This window comes from Ursus americanus, chromosome 2, assembly GCF_024610735.1.
Source record: "Ursus americanus isolate L20-20 chromosome 2, mUrsAme1.1.p, whole genome shotgun sequence".
Lineage (NCBI taxonomy): Eukaryota > Metazoa > Chordata > Mammalia > Carnivora > Ursidae > Ursus > Ursus americanus.
Genome location: NC_142128.1, coordinates 82897730 through 82915117, shown reverse-complemented (window position 1 = coordinate 82915117; position 17388 = coordinate 82897730). Strand labels below are relative to the sequence as shown.

Sequence of the window (17388 nt, the reverse complement as noted above, 5' to 3'; positions counted from 1 at the left end):
CCCTATGGTGCTCCATAAGAAAACTTCTATCATATTAACAAATAATAAGAAAAAAAGTGCTCCACTTCCTGGGTATAAGTATCATTTCAATATTTCAATCATTTCAATATTGGCAACTCCAGAATACTGAAGAGCTCCTAGGACCTAAGGGAAGAATGGCAGAAACTGATACAATGACAGACAGAATTCAGTGAGATTTTCAGTTGGAGATTCCTGCTTGGCAGGGCTGAAATCACTGTGCCACTTACGGACCACTCCAGTCTTTGCTGGATGGTAATAACCAGGGAAAACCATGAGGAGAGATGGGAAACTTACTTCTCCATTTCAGAAAAAAAATACAAATCATTGACTGCAAAGTTGACAGTGATAATTCTGTGGCCAAATATACGGCGCCTAATAAGGGTTATATCACCATTCTCAAGGTCTGTACTCCGGGCATTTGCAGCATATGCAGTTGGGCGTCCTGATACATTTGGTGATGTGGAGAAATCTGAGAGAGAAAGAGGGAGGAATTAAAATCTAGTTTGATGAAGTCACTCTTTCTTGAAGCCTTCGACTTGGGTATAACTAAAATGAAGAAAGGAAACTGGGGACCCATCTTTGGGCCTATTGAAATAGTGATTTCCTACCCTTGGGCTCAGTGTTTTACTTTGAGTTGAAGGACTTCTGAAAAAGCTATCTGCTCAGATGGTATAACCACACACACACCAAAAAAAAATAAATAAATAAATAAATAAAAATAAAATAAAAATCAACTGAGTACTGAAAGGTGTTTTCCTGATGCGTGTCTCATAGAAATATAATTGCACTGTAGTTATGGTAATCCATAACATTTCTGCAGAAACTGAATTTGCAGATGTGACCTTCAAAATGGAGTCTGTGTTTCTGATGATGTTATTCTAGGGAATAATTATCAGGGAAGTAATTTAGAAGGAAACTGGGAAAGCAGCACAACAAAAAAGTCAAACATCAAGAGTAAAGAAGAGATTTACTGAAAGAGAGTGGAGCGCTGGAGTAGAAAACAGAAATGAGTAAAGAAGAAGATAGAAGATTTAAGAAGGTTTGCATTGTGTCTCAGAAAAACAAGGCACTTATTTTAGAAAGTTTCTTGACTAGGATATATACAAAGAAATCTATTCATAGGGATTTAGGGCTGAGAAGACAACAGTTTTGGGCTGTATCTGGCAAGTAGACCCTGGTTAATTGCCTGGCTGGGTTTAATGAAATTGTCTAATTCAGCTCTAGAATCTACTATTCTTCCTATAAAATTCATTATTCTGGATATCTCTTTGGGAATCATTGATCTGGGTGTGGTGTTTCCTATGGTATAAATGGTATTCCTTTTGGAGAAGTGTTACATATAAAATGGGAGGGTACTACAACATTGAATAAATAGCTAGCACCTCTTATGTCCCAGACCCTGTGCTAGGTCCTAGGGTTACAGGACCAAATAAAGCAAAAGCTACTTCTTCCTATCTTCCAATCTCTCTTTATCTCTTAGACTTGAGTTCGAAGGGGAAAAAAAGAGTTTGAATAGTAGGGGAAATTGGTATGATGGTCAGGGATTTTAGGAAAAGAGCGTGCTAAATCCACTCAAGAAATCTGGGAGCAGTGATATACTTGTAAACCAGCTCTGTTAGGGGAGGGGGTGAGCTGATTTGTGGTATTTGCTTATTTCTATAATAAATACTTTTACCATAGTTGATTTCAGCTATTGATGTTCCACAAGTTATCCTGAATATTTAACAGTTGACTGTCAGTTAGGTTAAGATTGTCAGGTTGTATTATTTTTTTAAAGCAAGACCCAACTCTATGCTAGCTACAAGAACACTTTAAATGTACGGCATAGGGGCGCCTGGGTGGCACAGCGGTTAAGCGTCTGCCTTCGGCTCAGGGCGTGATCCCGGCGTTATGGGATCGAGCCCCACATCAGGCTCCTCTGCGATGAGCCTGCTTCTTCCTCTCCCACTCCCTGTGCTTGTGTTCCCTCTCTCGTTGGCTGTCTGTCTCTGTCGAATAAATAAATAAAATCTTTAAAAAAAAAAAAAGTACGGCATAAATAGGTTATAAGTAAAGGAACTGAAAAAGATAATACATGCTAACACTAATAAAAAGAAAGCTGGAATGAACCATGAGAGACTGTGGACTCTGGGAAATAAACTGAGGGCTTCAGAGGGGAGGGGGGTAGGGGATTGGGATAGGCCGGTGATGGGTATTAAGGAGGGCACATATTGCATGGTGCACTGGGTGTTATATGCAAGTAATGAATCATGGAACATTGCATCAAGAACTGGGGATGTACTGTATGGAGACTAATATAACAAAATAAATATTATTAAAAAGAAAAGAAAAGAAAAGAAAAGAAAACAATAAAACAAATCCTGGCTTTGCCACTTAATTAATTGACACTGCGCAAAGCTACCTGAATCTTTCCCATTAGTTTCCTCATCTGTCAAACAGTATTAATAATAGAACCTACTTCACAGGGTTTGTAATGATGATAAAGTCAGCGATATATATGAAGTATTAAGAATGCTTGGCTTACAATAATCCCTCAAATAAATGTTGACTATTATTACTATTATGTGCTAACCATTTTCGCATTAAAAATACTACAGCAGGATTTAAACTTGAAAAAAAAAAGAAAGCTGGAGTGACTGACTATCTTAATATCAGACAAAGTGGATTTCAGAGAAAAGAATATTACCAATGATAAAGTATTTTTTTGTAATGATAAATGGGTCAATTGATTGAAGGACATAACAATCCCAGAAAAGTCTAAATGATAGTGACAGAGAACAGACCCCTGGCAGATAGATCTCCCACTGAGTTACAGAACCACTCTTCTTGGGCTGTCTCATACAAAGTTAAGGATGTGGGAACTTGAAGTAGGGTGAAATTAGACTCTCTACAATTCTGGGGCATAAGATTTTGAACTAATTTTATTTAGAAGAAGAAACAAAAGAACTAGAACTATTCTAAAATCCTAAATGTTTGTGAAGCAGTTCCTAAAACATACATATAAAAACTTTTGCAAATTAGAAAATATAACAATATTAAAATTAAAATTCCAATAGAAAAATAGACAAAGGACATAAACAATTCAAAAAGGAATACAAATGACCAACAAATAAAGGTACTCAATTACTAAAGAAACATACATAAGAATGGCACATTAGTTTTCATTTACCAGATTGTCAGTTTTTAAAAAGTGCCTAATACCCCAGGTTGGTGACAATGTGGCACTTATTTATACACTGGTAAGAGTTTAATTAATGTAATATTTTTAAAGGACTGAATTTTAACTATTTTTAACCATTTACCCATTTCTCCCATTTTAAGGAATTAATCTCATAGAAATACATGATTGCAAAATATGTATGTTTTGCAGCATTATTTGTTATACTGACAATTGAAACAACTCAAAAGTCATCAAGAGAGATGCAGTGATAGGCATTAAGGACGGCACTTGATGTTATGAGCACTGGGCGTTATATGCAACGGATGAATCACTAAACTCTTCCTCTGAAACTAATAATACACTATGTTAATTAATTAAATTTAAATTAAAAACTAAAAAAAAAGGAGAGAGATGAGATTTGTCATTATCAATTCGTACAGTACTATCTCAGTACTATCTCCAGTACTATCACTTTTGCTATCTCATTAATCTTAATTAATCATAATCATTAATCTCTGGTCCAAAAGGCCTGATTGCAGTTCTTGCAATGTGCCATGCTCTTTCTTACTTTAGGATTCTATGCAGACCTAGAAATTTCTCCCCACCTAGTTTGCTTGTCTAACTTGCTCATTCCTGAAGACAAATTACGTCATTTTCTAGAAGTCTTTCCTGATCCTCCTCCTTGACTAACTAGAGTCCCCCTACAAATATCACCACATAATATTAGCAATAACATTGGCTAACTCTTTCATAGTAATGGGTAAAGATACTTTGTATGTATTAACTCATTTAATCCTCACAACAATCTAAGGGATAAGCACCATTATTGTGACCATTCTATAGATGAAGAAACTGTGGCACAAAATCACTTTCACAAGGTCCTTCAGTTAGAAAATGGCATATTCAAACCCAGGATATTTGACTCCAACATCTGTGGCTCTTATTTCTGTCTTGCCCTCAGAATGTAAGTGCCGTGAAGACATATCCTATACTGTGTGTTTACTACTATATCCCAGCACCTGGCAAAGTTCCCGCCACATAGTGGATTCTCAAAAAGTGTGTTGAATGAATGAATGAACTCATAAACCTAGTAGTTAAATACATCTATACTACGGACAACAGTTTTGTGAAATGTAAGATCTTGTTGCACTTTAGACTAGTCATTTCCCATTCTTGCTGGCTCTGTGAGCAGAAGCCACTGGACTCACATCCTCTCTAAGCAGGCCTGAGCTTGGACTAGAGTTTTTGCTAGACCCCAGGCTAACACAGGCATGACACAAAGCAACAGCTCTGCAGCTTCTTATCTGGGCTAACTTCTGTGTCTGAAATATCAACAGGAAAGACAGTAAATAGAACAGTGACTTACTTTCCTTGTTGTTTTGTACTTCTAGGTGAAGATATTCTTCAAATTCCTGGCGCTTACTGGGATCAGACACAAATCTGCGGTACTTGCAAAAGCTCTTAATAAAGCTAATCATTTTCATCCAGCCTCTCCTCTGGGGAAAGAGAGAGGGGTATGCCATATTCATTAGAATAGCTGCTGTTCACTGGAAGTCTTCTATGTACCAGAAATTGACATTCATTGTATTTAACCCTCACAACACCTCCTTTATAAGGAATAATATTTAGCTCCAATTTAAAGGTGAGGAAAAACAGAGAATTGTAAACCTTCTCCAAATTAAGTGGCTAGTGGGCAGAAGATTCTGGCTTTACCCAGGCGTGGGCCATTGGCAATGCTCCTACTACAGTCTTTCAGCAGTAAGATTTGAGATGCCATGATTAGAAGAGAGAGTGTGAGTGCTAAAAATAGGAAGAAACAGGAGTCAGAGATAAGCATAACTCATAAGAAGGGAATAATGACTCAGGCTAATTTGAAATGTTGAAGAAATAAAGAAATGAGTAAAATAATTTCTAATCATTAAGAAGAGAAAATTATAATTACATACACATACACCCCCCCACACACATTGTTTAACTTCCTTATCTGTTTCTTAATACCCAGTGACTATTCTGTAATTCTTTTACCTCTTGACAAATTGATAGTTGGAGTTAGAAAGAATCTTATTGATCAACTAGTTCAGTTGTCTCATTCTACAAAGAGGGATCTTCAATGCAAGCATGGCTTTAGAGAGCCAGTGGTGAAAGACAAAAATCGCTGGATTTGGGATCAGAAACTTGGGAGTCTGGAGCCTAGCTTTTCTCTCATTGTGTAATTTGGGTCAATTTACTTAATCTGTGTCTCAGTGTTTCCATGTGTAAGAGAGAAACAAAAGCCTTCAGGGTTGTGGTGAGGGTTAGTGATTATATATGTAAACTGCAATGCAGTGCTTGGTACAAAGTAAGCACTAAGCCTGAAATTAAAACACAGTCTGGTTCTGGGTACAATAGTCTTTTTAATGTCCTACACAACCATTCATGGTAACCCAGCACAGAGTTGACTCATGCATGGAGGGAAAAAAAGAAGACAAAGGAGGGAGTAGACATTTTCATACGGGCAGAGTCCATTTCTGTTTTCAGAAATCTCTTAGCATGATTTTTGGAGTCAGAGCTGGGCTCAAATTTTTCTGATACTAACCAACTCTACAACACATTGAGCAAGTGATTATTTAAAAGGAGCATGTATTTTTTTCTCAAATCATATGAAGACACTTTACTGAGTAACATTCCTGTCTGGGGGAGCATGTGTCTTAGTGGACAGGCGTCTGAAGTACACTGGAATTTACTGATGAAACTTCTTTGTAAAGACAATATTTAATTATTGCCATTTTCTTAAAAAACTATATTTTGGAAAATTGTACATTGTCAATTAAAATGCTTTTGTGTAAACTGGAAAAACATTCTGTCTCCTCTTTCTTCCTTTTTTTTTTTTTTTTTTTTTTTTACTGCTGGCATGGAGAAAGAATGAGCTAGCTATATAACTGATGAGTTTGGAAGAAAAAAATGGACATGTTCTGCTCTCAGCCCTCTGCATTCTCTCTTTGGAAGTTGCTTGTTTGCAGGATACCTGTGTTTAGGCCTGCCCTTTGTCATTCAATAAGGGGTTTACCCAGGAGGCCTAAGTTGTTCCGTTATGCTGTGGCTGCACATGTGACTAAGTTTAATTTGGGTGCAGAGAGGATTATTAAGCCCATTTGGCTTTATGGCCAATCCCTGTCTTTCAAACTAGCTTTTAGTACTAAAAAACAACCTGACATTTTGAACTCCATGTACCTGACCCCTGTCTATCACTCAGTTGGCTCTAGTCACAGAGTGAAGGCAAGGATTTTTCCTTAAATTCCCACTGTAACAATTTCTCTGAGCTTCGGGGGTCCTCCTTTGTAAAATATGAATTAAGAAACATACCCAAAAAATAGTTGTTTGGGTGAATAAATAAGCTAACAGGAAAACTCTTTTGCATGGCTGACAATGCCTAAGCAGTACTTTCCTTGTCCCCGGCGCCTTGTCTTCACTGTCTTCCTCACTGACCTGGGATTCCTGCAGGTGAGCTGCGGTTTTTGAGGGCTTCTTAGAAGTTTGTACTTCAATATGCCCTTCCTGAGGATAAGGTGGGAACAGCTCTTGGTAATCTTTAAACCTGCCAGAAGGAGACCAAGAATATCAAGGCGGCAAACACCTGGTACATAAACAGTAACAGTAAAGGCAAACCTATCTCAGCTTTGGAGGAAGTCAAAGCGGGAACTGGGATGGTGAGACACTCACAAATACTCTTCTTACCATTTCAATCCTCTGCTAATGTCAGCCTGTCTTTCCTGATCAATACTGTATTGGTCCTTGTTCAGGTAAATGAACTGAAGTGTGTGCGTGCACGCATGCACATACACGTGAACGCACACACATGTGCACAGGTAGGTAGGTAGAGGATTCAAGATAAATTTGATTTTTCTCTTGTAGGGAAGCTCTGGCAGTGAACTATAAACGATTGAGATTCCTTGAGTACTATGGCTTTCAGAAGCCAATGAGCATCTCCAGAAAGAATTATTGCCTTCACTGAGCAATACTCACCACTTTTCTTCCAGAGATTTCATGACAAAGCCCTGTAGCGTTAACAGTGTTGTTGTGCTGACATGACGCATTTGAGAGATTTCTTTGATAATAGGGGCATCACACTGCAGTAGTTCTTCTAAAAAATGCAAGAGAGAGAGAAAAAAGTCATCATCCCCTTGTCTACCTTTTCTGAGGTAGCTGGTGCGTTTTTCATCTTAGAGTCTCACTGTCCCTTATTCTTAATCTGGTTAGACTCTGAGCTCTCCACAATTTGTTTGAAAATCTCAAAAGCATAATTGCAAGGCAAATACAGTCCTTCCATTCAAATTTCAAAAATGAGTGCTTAAGGGGAAGGAAATATTTAAAAGACTCATTTCTGCAGCTAGTTTAAAGTGTTCGGTTTAGGAAGAGGGCAGAACAGTAAAGGATTAAAGTTAAATTGCTGGGGCAGATGGGGAGGGAATCCAAGATTACAAATAAGTATCATGAGGGCAATATGATTCTCCAGGTGTTCAGAACACTACTGTGTTCATTAATTAGACTTGAAAACTTATCAAGGACAAGATCTGCAAACGCTTCTTTGTCTTCTCCCTGAGAATCAACAAGTAAATAGTTCCTGCAAGTAACCATTTGCCAGTTTTACCTCTTTACTTTCATAAAATTTATGACCTTGTTTTGGTTATCACAAGCAAATACACACACACACTACACACACACACACATCCATTTGTTCATTTGTGTCAAAGTAAAAGGCTTTAACTTCTTTGCTTTGCTATGGATTTCTTTCCTTCGAGGATGGGATTATGCTCACCTCCCTTTCTTTCCTCTAGAATTACAGGTCAACACTTTACATGCAACTTCTGTTTCTGGCCAAGATCAATTTACGTGGGTCAGATTTCCCTCCCTCCACAGGCAAGTAAACAAAATTCATGACACAAAGATTTTCAGGGAGACAGTTCTTCCCAGGACAACTCTCTCTACAACCTACAGTAGGTGCGCACTCCAACTTTACATATAACTAACTCCTGCTTTTGTATCTAAATTACTGTCTAGTTGATTTAAGGGTCAAATAACTTGAGTCTGAATTCAAGTTTTCTGTGTTTCATCGTCCTCATTAGTAAAATGGAGTTATTCATTCCTATCTTATAGAGATTAAATAAAATCCCATTTTCAGCATTGAGTAGAGTTAAATGAGAGATATATTTCACATTTAAGTACAAGTGTCTTGCACTTGGCTTCTCGTAGTAGTATTTACTTTAGATTATTGTTGCTCTCTGCTTTTACTGTCCCTCTTAATCTTTGTCTCAGTACTGCCCATGTGGCCACTGCTCTGTTCTGCTCTTTCAGGGGGCTCACATGAGACAGGTTCTCTGCCAAACTCTTCTCCTAAGATACTAAAAGGAGAAGGGAACAATATCAGGAGAAGAGGATGTATACCAGCAGAGGCTTTGCCATGGAAGAAAGTCTTCATTATATTTTCAAAGACAGACTTGTATATTTTTTCGTTTGTCTCAATACTGATCTTATGTATGGCTACCAGGAATTGCAAGGGGCTTTCAGCCTTCCGTTCTTTGAGGAACTCTCTGAAGAACTCCAAGTGGTGTGTATTTAGAAGGACTTCTGTTAAATTTCTGGAAAACAAGAAAGCATCATTGGTGAAGAGAAAAGGATGGTGACCCTAGATTTTGCTCCAATTAAGGAATGGGGAAGGGCATTTCCCAGACTTTAGCCACGTATGAAAAGTGGAGTGACTGAATTCGTTACTATGCTTATTTCCTTGGAGATAAATTTAAACTTTTATATATCTACCGTAAGCTTGGTCTAATCATTTGACATCCCCAATAGAAGAGGAGGAGAGGTATTTTAAAGGAGATAATGTCTTTTTTTTTTTCCTCCCAAACGAAACCCTTTTTTTTTACATTGTTAATTCAAAGCAACCTCTAATTCGTACTCATTTCAGTGAGGCAGAGCGTGAGTGATCAGTTGTTATTGATCAATATTTCTAAATTTCTTTTGCTGACTTACTCTTTCACATTTCCTTAAATACAGGTGCTCTTAATGTTTTATCCTCAATCCTCTTTACTTTTGCTTTATGATTTTCCCCCTCTGGGTAATGTCTGCATCCTCTGGGGTTTCAGTTTTCATTGATATGAGGAAGTGGATTCATTTCATTTTGATTTTCATTGATACCATATCTCTAGTTCTCATGACCTCCACTTCAAAATTTCAACTGTCCATTCAACCTCATCTTTGAAATAGTTACTATTTAAACCTCTATACACACATCCACAGGTTATCCAACTTATTCTTCCTCTTTTATATACCTATTTCATTAAGTATGATGTTAGCTCTAAGTTTTTTTAATAGATGACCTTTATTTGAATAAGACAGTACACTTCTATTTTAATTTTATTGAGAATTTTTATCATGAACTGGTGATGGATTTTGTAAAATGCTTTTCATTCACCAATTGGGATAATCATGTGGAATTTTTCCCCCTTATTTTATTAGTATCGTTAATAAGTAATTTTAAACTTATTTAAAATTTAAAAAATAAGTTGTTTTAAAATTATTGTATTAGTTGACTTTAGGATGTTAGAGCAACTGTGCATTCCTGGGATAAATCCCACTCGGTCATGCTGTATAATATTTTTTATATCTTACTGGATTTGGTTTGCTAATACTTTGTTGAGGATTTTTATATCTAGATTTAAGAGGGAAATTGGTCTGTAACTTTCATTTCTTATGATATCTTTGTTTGACTTTGGGATCAAGATAATACTTTTTTGGCCTCATAGAGTAATTTAGCAAGTGTTCCTTTTCCTCTATTTTCTCAAAGAGTTCATGGACTATTATTGGTGTTATTTGTCCTTTAACTATTGCATAGATTTCTCCATCTGTATCTAGACTTCTCTCTGTGAGAATATTTTAAGTTATTAATTTAATTTCTTCTCTTGTTATAGATTTATTCACATTTCTGCTTCTTTGGTTAGTTTCAGAAATTTGGGTAAGTCTAGAAATTTATTAATTTCATCTAAGTTGTCTAGTTTGTTCCTTGAATTTCTTTAAAATCTTATTAATTTCTGTAGAGTCAGTGATTAAGTTCTCCTTCAGTCCAGATTTTGGTGATCTGTGTCATCTCATTTCCCCCCTTGGCCAGTATAGCTAATGGTTTATCTTTTTTTTTTTTTTTTAATCTGTAAAAAAAACCTACTTGTGTCTCGATTTTTTCTATTTCTATTTCTTTTTCTTTTCTTTCTTTCTTTTTTTTTTTTTTTGATCTACATTTTGTTGACTTACACTCTGATATCTATTATTTACTTCCTTCTACTTTCATTGAGTTTAGTTTGAATATATCATCCCAACTTTGGTTTCCATTGTGAAGTAAACTTTAATCTTTTTGTAGTTTCCTTGAATATAAGTCATTTTTCTCTTGTAGCATTTAAGATTTTTCTTTGTCTTTCAGCATTTTGACCATGATGTGTCTAGATGTGGATCCTTCGAGTTTTTCCTACTTGGAGTCAGGAAGCTTTTTGCATGTCTTAATTAGGGCTTTAATAAAATTTGGAAAATATTCAACCATTATATATTCAAAAAAATTTCTGCCCCTTTATCTCTCTTTCCTCTCTTTCTGATATTTCCATTATTTGCATGTTGTTGTGCTTACTGGAGGTTCTGTTTATGTTTCTTTATTCTTTTTTTCTTCAAACTGGATAATGTTTATTGAGCTATTTGCAAATCTGCCTCTTCTGCCAAATCTGCCTCTTCTGCCAAATCTGCTATTGATTCTCTCTAGTGAGTTTCAGTTTTCATTTCAGTTATTTTCATTTCAGTTATTGTACTTTTCAACTCCACATTTTTATTTGCTTCTATTTTACAATTTCTATCTTATTAATATTTTCTATTTGATGAGTCATTGTCATCAGACTTTCCTTTAATTCTTTAAACATGGTTTCCTTTATTTCATGAAACATATTGCCTAGAAGACTTTGATAAGTCCAATATCTAAATTACCTCAGAGACAGTTTCTATTGATTGGTTTTTTCCTTCCGGGTATGAACCATACTTTCCTGTGTGTTTTTTCTTGGGAGGTGGGGGGTATGTCTCATAATTCTTTGTTGTTGTTCTTTAAAGTTGACATTTTAGATAAAATAATTTACAGAGTTCTGAATTTTTTTGTCCAGTTTATCACTGCTTTTATGGGGAGTCAATTTGTGATGTTCTTTTTTTTTTTTTTTTTAATTTTATTTATTTATTTGACAGAGATAGAGACAGCCAGCGAGAGAGGGAACACAAGCAGAGGGAGTGGGAGAGGAAGAAGCAGGCTCATAGCAGAGGAGCCTGATGTGGGGCTCGATCCCATAACTCCGGGATCACGCCCTGAGGCAAAGGCAGACGCTTAACCGCTGTGCCACCCAGGCGCCCCTAATTTGTGATGTTCTTACAACACCATTCCAGAAGTCTGATTCTTCCTTTTCAGTCATTTTAAAATCTGTATCTTCCCTTCCATTTCTACTCCCAGTGTTTAATTCAAACATTTAATATCACTTGTCTGAACAACTGCAATGACCTTCTAACTATTATTTCTGTCTTCAGTCTCTGATTCTCAGACTCCTTATATATCATTACTATTTCTGCTGGGGTAATGTTTTTTAAATCCATATAACAGGTATTTCTGGTACTCTTGTTCCAACAAATACCAAGGAATTCTCATTTCCAGTTAAGCAATACAAATTCCTTAATAATTCATTCAAGACCTTCTTTCTATTATTTGGTCTCAACCTGGCATTCTAATCTTATGCTTTATGTCCCTTCACCTCTTGCATTCTATGCCTTAACACCACTGGGCTATTTTAAAGTTTTTAAGTACTTTTATATTTGTGAGTTTATATGTTGGTGTCATTTCTTTAGCTTGGAAAGTTTAGCCCTACCCCCAAAATACTCTCATTTCTTTGCACATGCACATGAATTTGTACATGTAGTTTGGGGCCTCTTCTGATACTCTTTTCCTAATCCTCGCTCGAAATTTCCTTCTCTTTCCTATACTCTTATAGTAATTAGCCAATATTTTATTATAACATTATACGGTCAGCCTTGTATTTTATTTAGTTCTGTATTAGATTAAAGGCAAGGACTATATTTCATTTTTTGTAACATTAGTGTCTGGGACACAGTATATGATCAATAACTGTTTATTATATTGAATGAGGGCTAGGGACAAAGTTTAAGAGAATTGCAAATGTGGTATCTCTGGGCCATTCTCTTTTGGTCTTAGCTGAAGATATGAAACTGAAGTATATGACTTCTCTGATACTTATACTCAACTAAATTGGAAAATAGGAATTTCTGTAGACATAATGGAGAGTGGTACAAATTGGAACAGCAAAAGGAATAAATGATTGATGCTCAGAAAATATTGTCAGTTCCTTGAAGGGAGGTCTATCTAGAGTATTTAGAAGAGACAGAGGACTTACCATTCTCAATGAATGTTATCAGTAACTAAAAACATACTTCAGAAAGCTTTCTCTGTGCAAAATATTCTCCCAGTGACTTTGACTACCAAATTTGTATGTGTTACTATATCTTTATCTTCTTTAAGGATGTTCATATACCTAGTAATTAATAGGTAATAACTGAATATAAAATGAATTACTGAATGGATGGCATGGCCTACAAGAAAATCATAGTCAAGTTGAGAAGATGGAAAACATACTTAAAAAATAAAGAGCAGTAAAAAGTAGTACATGGTAGATGTTTGTGTTATATTTTAGGAATTTAGTATTCAGACAAGAGGGTATCATAGCATACATATATTTGAAGAACTTTTAGTGCAGAGGTGGCACTTATACTAAGGTAAGTAGAAAGAAAGGTAAGTGGACACCTCTGAAAGAAAGGGCCACAGAGTTTTTTCCTAGCATGAAACCTTAATGAGATTGACTCTAGGACTAATTATAAGGGGGAGAGACATGAAGTAAGGAACCGATGAACCTACAGTAGTACACAATCCAGAAAAACAAATAGCAGGGATATATATAAAGATGTTTATTGTGGTACTATTTATGGCCGTGAAAAATTAAAAATAATGTAACATCCATTAAAAAGTCCATAAAAGGGCACCTGGGTGACTCAGTCAGTTAAGTGTCTGACTCTTGATTTTGGCTCAGGTAATGATCTCAGGGTCATGGAATCCAGCCCTGCACCAGGGTCCTTGCTCAGTGGGGAGTCTGCTGGAGATTCTCCTCTCCCTCTCCCTCTGCCCCTCTCCCCGCATGCTCACTTTCTCTCTCTCTCTCAAATAAATAGTCTTTTTTTTTTTTTTAAGTCCATAAAAATGTCCATTTAAAAACTTGCTAGGGATGCCTGGGTGGCTCAGTCGGTTAAGTGTTTGCTTTCAGCTCAGATCATGATCCCAGGGTCCTAGGATTGAGTCCCACATCAGGCTCCTTGCTCAGCGGGGAGCCTGCTTCTCTCTCTGCCCACTGCTCCCCTGCTTGTGCTCTCTCTCTTTCCCTCTCTCTGACAAATAAATAAAATCTTAAAAAAAAAAAAACCCAAACATGCTACATCTATGCCATGAAAGGTGGTAGAACCATACATACTGATAAGAAGTGATGTCCATGATAGTTTTTTAGGTTAAAAAATGTTCTTGTATAATATATATTGCATGGTGTCAATTTTATAAAGAAATAATGGGTTTAAAATACAAAGTGTGTGTGGAGAGGAGTTAAGATGGCCGAGTAGTAGGGAGAACCGAAGCTTTTCTTGTCCCTCGAACACAGCTAGATAGCTATCATTGTGAACACCCGAGAAACCAATTGGAGGTCTGAGGGAAAGAAAACTGCAAGTCTACAAGTAGAAAAGCAACCTTATTTGGAAGGTAGGAGGTGCAGAGAGTTGACTTGTGCGAGATATAGCCGTGGATACATAGGCAGGGAGGGAGCTTGCTTATGAAGGCTACTGCAAAGTATTGTAAGGAGCAGAGTGCAAAATCTGAACTTTTAGAAGTCTGCTACCATGAAGGATGTGCCTGGCTTAAAGGTGCTCAGGTGGCAAAGTGGAGCAGAATCTGAGGAGTCATGGCATAGTCTGAGGATCCCCTGAGTTGCAAGAAGAATGGGTGGCACTAACTTGCTGCACTGTTCCCGGGCACAGTAGGGGGGAAGCCTGCTGAGAGCAGTGGGTTTTGGTGCCGGCTTTTTGCTCTGTTTTGCCATAAACTTCAAACCACTGCACGGTCCTGCTATGCACAGTCATGTCACTGCCTTCATGGGGCTAGCTGGCAAAGGGTAAAGTGCAGCAAGACCCTCCCCCAGAGGAGCAGCATGGGTCTGTGTGGCGGGAGTCCCTAAAATTTGGAGTTTTGAAACTCAGCCATGCGCCTGAGATAAAAAAAAAAAAGCTTGGATGCAGGCAGGGTGAACTGAGGGTTCAGATGGAAACTGGGGATATAAATGAGGTGACTGATTGCTCTTCTGTGAGGGCTCACTGAAGAGTTGGGGGCATGAACTTTCAACTCCAGGGCTAGAGAGCAGGGTGCTGCCATATTCATCCCACCCATCAGTGCCCAAAGCTTTCAGGGAGCAAAACACCTCCACCTAGTGGAGGCTAGAGATGCTTACACCAAGCCCCGCCCCCCTGTGCCCTGGAGGCACACTTCCACTGAAACAAGCAAGCCTAAAAATCAGCACAGCAGGCCCTTCCCCCAGGAGACCAGCACAAACAACTGGCTTCACCAAGTCTACTGATCATAGAGTGCTTTTTCATTTATTTTCTTATTTTTTTCAATTCCCCTTGTTAATTTTTTATTATTAATTTTTTAAAAATTTTATTTATATATATTACATATATATTTCTTCCTCCTTTTTGGTTTATTTTCAGGTTTTTTTTCCTTTATTTTTTAAATTAATTAATTAAATTTTTTTTTTTTTTTAATTTTGGGATCTACATTCTTTTAATAGGTGGTTCAAAACACACCAAGGATCTAGGTCTTTTGTTTTGCTTTTTTTTTTTTCCTTTTTTTTTTTTTTAAAGATTTTATTTATTTATTTAACAGAGAGAGAGAGAGCCAGCGAGAGAGGGAACACGGGCAAGCAGAGTGGGAGAGGAAGCAGACTCCCAGTGGAGGAGCCCGATGTGGGGCTCGATCTCAGAATGCTGGGATCATGCCCTGAGCCAAAGGCAGACACTTAATGACTGAGCCACCCAGGTGCCCTTTTTTTCCTTTTTTTGTTTGTTTGTTTGTTTTTTATTTTTTATTTCTTCTTTTCTTTCCTGAACAAAATGACAAAATGGAGAAATTCACCCCAACAGAAAGATCAGGAAGTAGAACTCACAGCCAGGGATTTAATCAATACACATATAAGTAAGATGTCTGAACTAGAATTTAAAACAATTATAAGGATACTAGCTGGGCTTGAAAAAAAAACATAGAAGACACTAGAGAATCCCTTACTGCAGAGATAAAAGAACTAAAATCTAGTCAGGCTGAAATTAAAAATCCTATACCCAAGATGTAATCCCAAATGGAGGCCATAAAAGCAAGGATGGATGAAGCAGAGAAGCAATTCAGTGATATAGAAGATAAAATTATGGAAAATAATGAAGCTGAAAAGAAGAGGGAAAGAAAGGTAATGGACCCTGAAGGTAGACTTAGGGGAACTCAGCAACTTGTTAAAACATAACATTCATATCATAGGGGTCCCAGAAGATGAAGAGAGAGAAAAAGGGGCAGAAGGTTTATTCAAACAAATTATAGCTAAAAACTTCCCTAATCTGGGGAAGGAGACAGACATCAAAATCCAGGAAGCACAGAGAATGCCCATTAAATTCAACAGAAGACGACCATTGCCAAGGCATATCATAGTCAAATTCACAAAATACACAGATAAGGAAAGAACCCTGAAAGCAGGAAGGGAAAAAAAGTCCTTAAGCTATCAGGGAAGACAGATGAGGTTTGCAGCATATCTGTCCACAGAAACGTAGCAGGCCAGAAGAGAATGGCAGGAAATATTTAACACGCTGAATGGGAAAAATATGCACCCAAGAATTTCTTATCCAGCAAGGCTGTCATTCAGAATAGAAGGAGAGATAAAGAGTTTTCCAGACAAAAGCTAAAGGAGTTCATGACCACTAAACCAGCTCTGCAAGGAATTTTAAGAGGGACTCTTTAGGGGAGGAAAAAAAGACCAAAAGCAACAAAATCTAGTAAGGACCAGAGACTATTACTAGAAACACCAACTCTACAGGTAACACAATGGCAATAAAGTCATCTGTCAATAATCACTTTGAATGTAAATGTACTAAATGTACCAATAAAAAGACAGAGGATATCAAAATGGATAAAAAAACAAGATCCATCTATATGATGCCTGCAAGAGACAAATTTTAGACCTAAAGGCACCTACAGATTGAAAGTGAGGGGACAAAGAACCAACTATGACACTAATGTATAGCAAAAGAAAGCTGGAGTAGCCATACTTATATCAGACAAACTAGATTTTAAAACAAAGACTGTAACAAGAGATGAAGAAGGGCATTATATCATAATTAAGGATCTATCCATCAAGAAGATCAATCAAGAAGATCCCAAATTGAGAGCACACAAATACATAAATCAATTAATAATAAGCATAAAGAAATCCATTGATAATAATACAATAATAGTAGGGGACGTCAGCACCCCACTTACAACAATAGACAGATCATCTATGCAGAAAATCAACAAGAAAACAATGGCTTTGAACGACACACTGGACCAGATGGACTTAACAAATGTATTCAGAACATTTCATCCTGAAGTAGCAGGATACACATTCTTTTTGAGTGCACATGGAACACTCTTCAGAATAGATCACATACTGGGTCACAAACCAGCCCTCAACAAGAACAAAAAGATTAAGATCATACCATGCATATTTTCAGACCACATCGCTGTGAAACTTGAAGTCAACCACAAGAATAAATTTGGAAACACCTCAAACACATTGACGTTAAAGAACATCCTACTAAAGAATGAATGAGTTAACCAGGAAATTAAAGAAGAAATAAAAAGAAATACATGGAAGCAAATGAAAATGAAAACACGACAGTACAAAACCTTTGAGACGCAGCAAAGGCAGTCCTAGGAGGGAAGTATATTGCAATATAGGCCTATGTCAAGAAGCAAGAAAAGTCTCAAATGCACATCCTAACCTTACACCTAAAGGAGTTAGAAAAGGAATAGC

The 17388-nt window shown here is 37.0% G+C and overlaps 1 protein-coding gene across 1 annotated transcript in view; it reads right to left on the bottom strand.

Moving 5' to 3' along the window:
* The window catches only part of RGSL1 (regulator of G protein signaling like 1), a gene marked incomplete at its 5' end in the record, with an annotated part of 125164 nt that overhangs the window by 9961 nt on the left and 97815 nt on the right, over window positions 1-17388 (bottom strand). Inside the window, 5 exons of the mRNA XM_087866065.1 lie at window positions 316-490; window positions 4548-4677; window positions 6647-6755; window positions 7184-7301; window positions 8603-8796. Of these exons, the coding sequence (XP_087722191.1) occupies window positions 316-490; window positions 4548-4677; window positions 6647-6755; window positions 7184-7301; window positions 8603-8796 (726 nt within the window). The remainder of the gene's footprint in view (window positions 1-315; window positions 491-4547; window positions 4678-6646; window positions 6756-7183; window positions 7302-8602; window positions 8797-17388) is intronic.